An 11,135-nucleotide genomic window follows, 5' to 3' on the forward strand; every position below is an offset into this window, starting at 1 on the left:
AATCTTTTTGAAAAAAAAAAACTATTCTCTCTTCATGTCTTCATGTCTTTGTAAACTTTGTAGATGTTCACTATCTCTCAAATTTCACAACTTCTAATCAAAGTTCTGTGAATCAATATAGGAAATAAATGATAAAAATAATTTCATAGACAGAATTGGCAGAAACTTAGGGCTGATCTCTAAAGTTTACCAAGACTTCAAACTCAGTTTCATCAGATTCAGGTCAATTGTTTGGGTCTTCAGTTTGCACTAACAATCACATTGAACTGTTTCCTGTTACTAACGCTGTTCATCTCTCTGTAGTATCTTTATAGACCCTTCTACTAATTACCAGACAAAAAAACGTACCACTCCAGACATGGAAAAGTGTGATCCCCACAACCATATAATCAAGCTATATAAAAGCAGCGGCTTTGGCATTGCAGTCTGCCTGCCACCAGATAGATATAATTACAAAACAAAACCAGCTATGTTTAATGGTTAACTTGTGAAACATACCACATTGTTTCCAAGGACTTCACAAAAGTGGAAACAATGGCATGCCAGAGAAGATAGATGTAAACACACACACAGAAGAAGCTTTCGATCATCCTATTTCCGATTGTTGTGGATGTTTGTCTTCTTTGTGTGAGCAGGAACAAAAGAGTTGGTTTCGGGTGAGGATCTATCATATACATTTGGTCCATATTAAATGAACTGTGGGTGTTTTTAACCATCAACATAATAATGTATATAAAAATACACATAAACCACATAAGTAACAATAATGTAATGTAGACTCATTAATTAAATTAGAGCCTTTTAAAAAAATCTAACTATATACACTCTATTACTAGTTTATTAGGCACACGTAGCTGTTGAACTGTACTGCACTGTACTGACAGGTGTATCTGTTATTTTGTCCACTATTTATATCAATGAGGGTGAGCTAAATAACAGAAACACCTTGCTTTAGAATACAATGCAGTTCATCAGCACCATAAACTACATCCTCTAACGTTATCATAAAGTAATAGCCTCCATGTTTTATTTCTTAAAGTGTATGTGATCTGTTCTTGAATACTTCCATCTGTGTTCGGCTTGAATTGGCTTGGGACTGAGCGCCACAGACAGGATTGGAAAAGTAAGTATTGAGAGATGGGCTATTAGATTGTTTGAGCCTTTAATGGAAATTGTCCACAATAAGAAAAATATAGAACAACACCAGCCTCATGCTTTTAACTTGCATTTTAGCAAAAAGTGACCTAACGACAGAGCTGTTTATCGTATCTTGTCCTCTCAGGAAATCATAAGTCATGGTGGCGTTCTACTTCTCACAAACTACAGTCATCATGCAGAAAGGCTATTTGAAAACTGCACTGGAACAAAAGTAGAACACTTGTCAGTGATACACAGAGACAACTTTGGAACAATACAGGAAAATGGCCATAATCTTAACCCTTTCTATGAGGCCGTTCTATGCCTGCTACCACCGACTCTCTAATCAGAGCTCCTTTCACACAGAGGGAAAGTCAATAACAGCACACAATCAGTAAACAAATTCAGCTATTTTTAAAAGGAGCCTCTGCATTCATTTCAGTTGCTGCATGTAATTTGAATTATTCTACCGTGTAACACTTTAATTGTGTAAGACAACAACTATGTCAGAGACACAGAGGAACTTGAGGCAGAGGGAAACTTAAGAAGTGATTTGAAGGCTGCCTTACTGATGGATACAGAGTTTGATGGGAATTATTTGCTGAGCCAACCACATTTATATATTCACAGGGGACCAGAGGGAAGTATTTCTAATCATTCCAGATATATATGATTATTTTTACTATTTTTACTGCAATCATTGTCATCACCATAGTTATTTTTATCGTAGTAGTAGCAATAGTATTTTTTTTTTTTTATTATTAGAACTGTTAAAAAAGGAAAAAAAGGAATGGAAAAGAAAAAGAGACCTGCATTCTCATAATATATTCATTAATAACTTACTTACCTCCATGGTATTCAAACTTAATCAAAAGTGGCATTAGGAATCATATTACATAACATGTGGTGGTCCTCCTCAACCGTCTTGTACTGTTTCCAGGACACGATACTGAGTGTGTGAAGCTTAAACCAGACACAGGTCCACGCTTCTGTGATTCTCATTCAGGGAGCATCCCAGTAGGAATGTGAGGTTTGGTCTGACTTCATTAATCCTGACTGTTATGTTGATCTTGGCATCCACCACACAAGATGCCCTACTGGCAAAGCACAAATAAGGGCTTGTGGCAGAGTCTTTTAGCGTGACCAACTGTTGTCAATGGAACCGCTTTAGCTACAGTATAAGATATTGGATAACTGCACATACAGTATATGTTTAACCTGATTTCTTGATGATTTGGAAATCCTATGAGGGAAAGCAACCCTCCACCTATGACTCACGTGTCATGTGGAAGATGCCATCACAGGCACTGATATGGGACAGGAAGGCATTTCCCAGGCCTTGGCCAGCATGAGCACCTTTCACCAGGCCAGCAATGTCTACAACATTAAGGAATGCTGGGATTTTGCTGCAAGCCAAGAAGTAAAAGAAAAAAAGGTCAACATTTTAAGACTTCAAACAGTACCAGTGCCCTTTTTAATAAAACAGAAACCACTTTGCATCAGTTTGTGCTGCAATTCAATACAGCAGCCTTGTTAAAAATAGTTAAAAACATACCATAGCATTGAGTCAGTTTCAGTTTTTTCAACAAATCCCATTGAAAGACCAAAACCAATAATAGATGAGTCTGTCTCTCAAGCAGACCTCTCTACCCTGACAGTGGCACTCCCTTCGCACCCACTGGTTTGTAAATATAGTTTCACTTTTTTTTTTTTTTAAAAAGACGAGTAATTTGGCGAAGTGGCTGGATATTGCAGTTTTCGCAATCTTATTTAAACAGGAATAAATTGAGAATTTGTTGAGGACTATTTTCAAAGGCGGACTGATACACATTTGATGCACAAGTGAGTTTTTTGCATGTTGGATTTTACTGAAATAAACTGCAGAACCCATTTTCATTGTAATGATGGAGCAAGTCAACCAGTGCAACAGTGGCACATTGATGTACTATTAATCATTTTAGATGGATGTCTACAATACACATGAATAAGCTATATGAGGTTCTGGATAATCTGGAAATATTTGTTTGTAGGATCAATTAATCATTAGTTTTGGCTTTTTTTATGGGATTTTTTGTACAATAAGAAATATGCACAAAATCATAGGTAGGTACTGTAGAGCTGTAAAACTGTATGGCATTTAATTGCATAAGTGTTTTTTATTGCCATTATCATTTGTGTATTTATTTATGATAAACAGTGGAATATGTTTTGCATGTGTTATAACTAACAATATTGCTCATAAGTAGGACCGAACCAAGTACAAACATGTTAGTGAGACTTATGCTGCTCTTTGAAAAGCAGGAGCTTAGTTCTGGTCACTAAAATTCATGTACTGAAATGTTCTATGGTATTTGGCAAGCCAATTCTTGTCAGTCAAAAAGAGATGTCTTTCTAGTAATTTGTCAGTATAGCACAGCAAATCTGAATTCAGCCCACTTTAACAGCCTCTATAAATGTGTATGACAACCAGGTGTTGGAGGTTCAGATGCTTCAGCTTTTTCTTTAACAGAAAACCTTGGAATAGAGCAGCAATCATGCATCATACTGAACTGGCAGCTACATGTCAACAACATTGTTATGTGTTTTCTCATACCTATAGCAAGAAGACAGTCAGAGACTACAGATCTGAAGTGTGAATAATACGTGAACGATGAGACCCCATACCTGGCAGGTTTGTGGAATTGGCAGAGGAAATCATAGCGTTCATCTGGAATGGGCACTCTGCTTTCATTTGGGTCAATGGTGCAGAAGGGGAAATTTTCAGCTGCAGCCTGACTCTTTGTCAGCACGTTGAAAAAGGTTGACTTCCTGAAAATAAAAAACAGCAGTGAGGTCAATCCATCTAAAAGTGCTGGTGTGTAGAGTCTGATAGTTTGACAGAATGATCCTAAAACACTTCAGTAAATTATGCAAGATTGGCTTTTTTTTCATTTTCTGTGGAAGAAGGAAAAGGTTTTTCTAATGGATTAAATATTTGAGCACTTGAAACAAAACCTTAAAAAATACTATACCCAATTACAAGGTCAGATAATCCCATAATAGATCAATTGTACATGGAATTGAGGGGCAAATTACACTTCTGATAGATCTCAGCTGTTGAACTGGATCAGCCAAACGCTGCCCCATGTTGTGATCACAGAGAGATTTATTTTCTACGGCACAAGCAGCTCAAGTGTACTTCAAAATCTACAGACAATGGCAAGTGTCTAAGAGTAATAATGGCATGGCAGTCAACTATAATCCAGGACTTTCCGTCTTTATCCCCTCACTTGGTGCTTCACATTGAAATGATTGTTTGCTAAGTCCCATAGGCATGAAATTGCTTGAGATTGCTAAAGTGCGTGCATTAATTCCTTATATAAAGCTAGATTGTTTCTCTAACATACTTGAAGGCTTATCTTGGGTCACCTTGGGGGAAAAAAAGAAAAAAAAACATCCACAGTAAATCTATAACCATTGTCAGATGTAAAAAAACAACTTAATAATATAGAATAAAAGAAAATGTAATATGCTGATAAGTAAAAGGAAAAGTGATGTGTATTGAGTTAAGTTTGCAGCAGGAAATTAGACCAATGTTTTTCCACTGGTGTGTCCACTGAAAACTCCTTCTCATACGGAGGTAAGACAAGTAGTTAAAAAACAAACAAACAAGCTAAAAACTGGGTTTACTGTGACAGACAAAACTATTTATTATACCCATGTACAACTATCACATGACAAAGTTTGTAAAATCTCCAAAAAGAGCTAGTAAGTGAATTTTAGGATTAAGATTATTCTGTTAAAAAACATCTTGGTGATCAAAGTCTAGTCAAAAATGACAAAGATGCTTTAAGTGAACTTTCAGCTTTAATTATTGTAAGATTTAGTATCACAATTCAGTTGAACATCTGACTTTGTTTACTTGAAAGCATACTTGGGGCTAAAGGTGTTTTAATTGTCTCACTTCATCCTTGTGTTTACTTCTTTGATATAGTCTGCTATGGCTTTTTAGCTTGATTACTTGATCAGATTCAGCCCCACCAATGCTCTGTTTGACCCATATGTCCTGGATGAAGCTGCAGTGCATCTAAAAAAAACAAAAACACGTAGCTATAACTTTCTAATATCTGTAATTCCAGGGTCAACTGATTTCTTCACAGGGTCAAAGGGCAACCTGTAAGACAGTGACAATACAGGTTAGTAACCTTAGTTTTAAGTAAACATGCAAATGTGCAGTGTCTCAGATGCAGCTAGGTTTCTAATAAATTACCTGACATTTGTTATGGTGACTGCCCAGCTAGTTCACTAGCCTGAATAAGGATGTGAGATTCTTGTTGTTCTGTGCGAATACCCTCTTAATCTTTTAAACATCTTGTTCATCCTCATGCAAGCTGCCTAATTCAGTTTCATGATGATTCTGTGAGATTGTTTCCCTGAGCTCACATATTCTGTATGAACACATAGTTTGTGAAAGAATACATAAACATTTTAGCTATCAGAAAATAAAAAACAGAATAATTACTGCCAATATTTACACACGAGAACCATTTAAAACACAAATATGGCCGTATTAACTGATTAAACATATCAAAGTGAGCTTTTGGGACTTAGATTTACAAGAGACAAGAAGCAGGTAAATTGTTCTCATTGGTTTCTTAATTTAGATTTGCTACATGTACAAAGAGTCGGACAAGAGGAAACACCAGTGCATGACGAGTTTCATGAGGCAGACTGTGCTGCTGCTGTGCTAGGTGAAAGAAAGGTACCCCTATGAATATCTATTAAATTCATTTTGTTCTAGGTAGGTGAACTGGAGGAGAGCTTTAAGAATGACTTGACTTGAGGCAGTTAGACCATATACTGTGTGTACCATAAAGTACTGTATGTCCATATAAGGGGTTAAATGGAGAACACAACTTTTTAGTGTGTGTGGAAGCAGTAAATAGAACACGCACTGGTCTAAGTGTAGAAATAGCTGCAAAGTTGGCTGAATTACACTCTCAAGTTTCCCATGTGTGTGAAGAATGGTCAGTTACGCCCAGCTAACAGCAGGCTGGCATGTGAAGCACATTCATGAAGAAACCATGAGAGGGTTGACACGTTGTGCTTTGACACAAATGCAGTATGGCAGCTCACAACCTCAATGAGTTCTACATCTTATACCAGGAAGAAATTGTGGTTTCTCTGCGGTGAGGTATGAAAACACTGGACACCAGAGAGATCTTTGTGCAATAAGCTCCAAAAGCTGGCAGAACAGCTAAGGCAAACTAAAGAAGCACAAACCACTTTGGAAAACTGAATCTTTACATCATGGGCCTTTATTTTGTTTGTTTTTTCTGTATTTATGTCCCTAGAAAGCTCTCTGGGCTGCTTGAAAACAACAGTTCTCTTAAAAATAAATTTAAGGAGCTACAAAAGATGGGTACCTGAAGATGACCTATCAGCGTAACCCCTCCTCTAACTCTAAGGTGGGGAGCAAATCCTACATGAAAGTCATTTAAGATCTGCCCAGTGACTATGCCCATTCAGTGATGTTCCTGAAGGTCTTGGTAGATGCTGACAAAGTGGATTTTTTTGGCCAGGTCTAACATGCAGACAGTGTGTCAGCACACACACACACACACACACACACACACACACACACACACACACACACACACACACCATGGCCCTGCCAAACAGGGCTTGTAGCACTGTTCAAACCACCCTCTCCTAACTACCTCACATTCATTTTTCCACCCTTCATATTCATTCATTGTGTTTCATTACATCCACCTATTGACCAACAAGAATCTCAGAACGCCTCAAACAGACACTTGTACGCACTCCTCTTTATGATGAAGTACCACCTCTTTAATTTCACCACTAGTTGCTCACTGTAAAGTTCATTTACATAAATTCTTCAAACACACCCTCAACACTTACATAATACAAGCATCCTCCTCCTGCCCTCCAATAATGATACCTTACAACGTAGAAGTGAGAGGCTGATCTGGGACTCCCTTTCACATCTTGTAGCTTAAAAACAAACAGACTATATGTACAAGAGTCTCTTTGGGTTTTAGCCTGTATACCTTCGCTTCATTCAGCTGCAGACTTATGGCTGAGAAACAAAAGGTTACTTATAATTGCACTAAAGCATCCGCTTATGCATGAAACTGTGCTCTTTCAATAAATAAATAAATAAAAAGGACATGAAAATCAGACTGCCCTCCCCTCCCCTTAGAGGGAAAGATACACAGAGAATATATAATGACACAACAGGGTACTTTTATGATGCTGTCTGTGTCCATGCTGGACTTTTTGTCAGTGTCATTCACTTATAACATAATGTGTTTTTTTTTCAGTAATTTACAAATTTATTAAACTGACAATGTAGAAAACTTGCCGGGCTTGCAAATCATCCCCTACATAATTATTTGCCACAAGCACTGATTGTACCTGTGAGGCTGGGAGCTGTTTGAAGTAACTATGGGCAAACAGACGTGTTGAATCCATGCAGGAGTGACACTGGACTGACACAGTGCAAAGCTGAATGTTATGTTGCTTCAAACACGGCAGTGACTTTAACAGTTTCCAAAAATAAATAAATAAAAAAACCATCACATTGCATTAAATCTTCTGTCTCTGTTAATATTACAGTCATATCATTTGTTAAATCTACAGCAGAGCACTGGCCTGCATGGTGGGTCAGTAGTATGGTCAGCACTGAAAATCCTGTGTTTACGTGTTCACTTTGTGATGTGGGCCATCTCTGGTTTCTCAGATTTTCCGCCACAGTTCAAAGACGAAGGCCACAGGTTAGGTGAACTGGAAACTGTAAATTGCCTGACATGAATGTAATAGTCACTGTGTTGGTGAGTCGCGCTTTTCCTGTGATTGACTGGAGAGCTGTCTAGGATGTACCCTGACCTTTGACCAGTGCATGCGAGGACAAGTGATAAGTGGGTATTTAAAATGATTAGACAGCAGGGTTTGTTCATGCTTTTCATTCATTTAATGTTATTTTCTGCAACCACAGCAGAGTGGTAGGATGAATATAGCTTCACTGTTGCTTGCTGTCGTATAGTGTTATTCACATGTAGATGGATCATGACAAACTCTCATCAATAAGATGTCACAGATAATGTAAATGTTATTTCCTCTATTTGAAAACCCACTGCCGTAATAATAAAACCTGCATTTATAAATTCAAGGACATGGGGTACAGAGCACAGATCTTACTTTACTTAAATCATGTGTCTTGTGTTTTACCTTCAAATGTAAGACTTATCTGCTATAACAACCAAAAATAATAAAATAAGTAATGGTTGAGGCATTTTGTAAATGTAGCTCACATCACACACTGTTAAGGAAAGAAGGTTAAGACACATGGAAGAAGAGACATGGGATGAAAAGCCCTTGTGAGGATTTGATCCACAGCTAGTGGGGGCACACATGGTCCCAGGCACTTTAACTGTCTTAGCAGCACTCTTCAGGTTGTTAAGGAACATTGAAGAATTTTCCAATGGATAGTCATCTAAGGATGTTTCTTTTTGACTTTCTGGCTAGTATGTGCATCTAAAAGCATATGCATCATACTCTGACAGTTTGCTTTTTCAATTAAAAGTGTTGTGTGCAGCAGGTGTTAAATAAATCCTATCAAAGATTTAAATGAAGTCAGAAGTTGTCTGTGTATTCAAATTCACACGTTTCTTTAAATTTGATTTTGACTCTTTAGTCATGCACTTGACTATACTCGGTTTACATCCTGCCTTACAGAAGCTAAGTATAGTTCATATGAGGCCAGTGTAGTTCAAATGTGGACAGAGCACATGTTGGTGCATGCAGAACATGGTAAGAAGGCCAAAGTATCTATGCACATAAAAACCTTTTACTTACCCAACATTAGGCAGGCCAACAATTCCTATTTTCAATGAGGTGCCAAACCTTCCAATCAGTGGTGGTGGCTTTGGTGCATCGTCTCCTTTCCCCTAATAAAGACAATGTGGAGACGTCTGCAGTCAGAACGAGCACTTGCCGTTACATAATCTACAGTGCATTCTATTTTTTGAAGAGAGGTATTCTTCAACAAAACACACCTTCTTCGGAGCCATTTCTCACACTTAAGTTTGTGCTGACTTCCACACCAGCTCACCAGCTCAGAGGAAAAAAAAAGCTCATTGACAGAAAATGGGCTAAGCTAAGTCCTCAAATGTAACCAGTCGACTACACTTCCACTGCCTCGCTCCCTGTGCTCAAAATAGAACATGCAGCCTCTGGAAATGGAAGTTGACACTGTAAACTGGCAAGCTGACCTGTACTTCCAAATTTAGCAGTCGATACTATCAATGCATGTCGATGAGCTGCTATAAGATCAGTCTTGCAGGGGACTGTGACTTGAAAAGTGGGTCTTGAAAGCGTAGTTAATCTTTATCAGTGGCTTGACAACAGCTGCATGCTTTCTATTAACATTTGAATTATCTGTCTGACAGTCTGACTGAAGACATCCCCGAGCTGAATCTCTATACTGACAAGTCCGAGCAATTTTGCCACGTCCCCTTAATTCATGGCTTGTTCACTTCCTATAGAATAAACACTTACTCTTTATTTCACAATGCAATTTAATGTGTGTCGATTCAATTTCCTAACTATGGCCTCTGTGCACCTGCCACCAAAATAAATAATGACCTGGCAGCCTTAAAGTGCAAACAACAAAACAAACTCATGGAAAACAGCAGATGAGACAAAGACGTTGTCTTTTAAAGCCACTAATAACAAAACACAGACGCAATGTTATTAGCATTTCTTTTTTTTTTTTGCAAGGTATGATCACAACCCAAAAATATCTGTAAGAAAAGTTAGATATTATAAGTAAACCATCCAGACAAAATCTTCATACTTGTGGTCACTTTTTTTTCTCCATTCAGTACTCGTCCTCTGATTAACTAGTCATCAGACAATATACAGCTTCAGCACCAGAGAAATAAAATGTAACATCCTTGTACTCATAGTTTCATCCAACCCCCTCTGGGAGAAACAGGTGTAGCCACATGAACACACAAAATCACTACAATTAGTTAAATGTCCTCAAATAAACTTCCTGCAGCAGAAATACAAATTAAAACACACAGGGGCACAACCAAAAACCATCACCCAATCCAGCAGTCTGTCTAGTTTAACATGCAGAAAATGAGGCTCTAATAATCTGGATTTGAGGCAAGTGGGGCTGGCTTTGTAGAAAGAATTTAAATGAATAGGTCTGAATTAATCATTTATCTTTTGTTGATGGATGCACCCCCACTTAGACTCATCACAATAGGTGCAGAGCGTTTTGTTCGACCATATAAATCATTCCCATTGTTTAAGGTACATTGATCAATCTAATGGCTTGTAATAGGCTCCTAATTGCCACAGAGAAGTGCTCACGAATGGAGTCCAGAATTACAGATTCAACTCAAAATTCTCCCTTGAATGACAAGGTAAGATCATGTTCTCCCCTTTTGTCTCAGGTAAACATCCTCTGAAAAAGCACTATTATTTTATTATTCTAGGTTAATGTGACAAATAAATTTCCTTCCAAATAATATTTTAGGCAGGGTATATAATAAGACAAGTAAGTGTATTGTTGTAAGATTCTGTGATTCTTATGCAGTTTTCTTTGTTAGGATTAAGAGGCATCATTATTCCAAGCTGAACAGGTCACACTGCTCCTTATTAAGATGTAAGACTACACAAATCATCATGTATATAAGAATATTAACATATGAACAAACGGATCAAAGACTGTAATAAGCCTACCTCTAATATTAATTCCAAACTAAACTGAAATCATGTTTTTATGTAGAAAAAATAATAATAATAATCAAAATGTGAACTTCATGGGTAGGGTAAATTTTTTTTCCCCGATTTCTCTTAAAGGAAATACACTGAAAAGAAATCTGCGTTAATTTTCATTTAACGCTCGAATTAATTGAACTTCTTTCACCAACAATCAACTTTGTTTATGTAGAGCAGGCATTTAATACTGTTACCAGCAC

General features: G+C 37.5%; 1 protein-coding gene across 1 annotated transcript in view; it reads right to left on the minus strand.

Moving 5' to 3' along the window:
• LOC139618828 (obg-like ATPase 1) overlaps positions 1–9,655 on the minus strand; it is a 42,161-nt gene extending 32,506 nt beyond the window's left edge. Inside the window, exons 1-4 of the mRNA XM_071474874.1 lie at positions 9,198–9,655; positions 8,998–9,089; positions 3,802–3,945; positions 2,416–2,543 (exon numbers count right to left, since the gene is read on the minus strand). Coding sequence (XP_071330975.1) covers positions 2,416–2,543; positions 3,802–3,945; positions 8,998–9,089; positions 9,198–9,212 — 379 coding nt within the window. The 5' untranslated portion in view covers positions 9,213–9,655. The remainder of the gene's footprint in view (positions 1–2,415; positions 2,544–3,801; positions 3,946–8,997; positions 9,090–9,197) is intronic.
• Between the last annotated feature and the right edge of the window lie 1,480 nt (positions 9,656–11,135).

This window comes from Trachinotus anak, unplaced genomic scaffold (genome assembly GCF_046630095.1).
Source record: "Trachinotus anak isolate AG129_WGS33_773 ecotype Australia unplaced genomic scaffold, CSIRO_AGI_Tana_v1 ptg000001l, whole genome shotgun sequence".
NCBI classification, from domain to species: domain Eukaryota; kingdom Metazoa; phylum Chordata; class Actinopteri; order Carangiformes; family Carangidae; genus Trachinotus; species Trachinotus anak.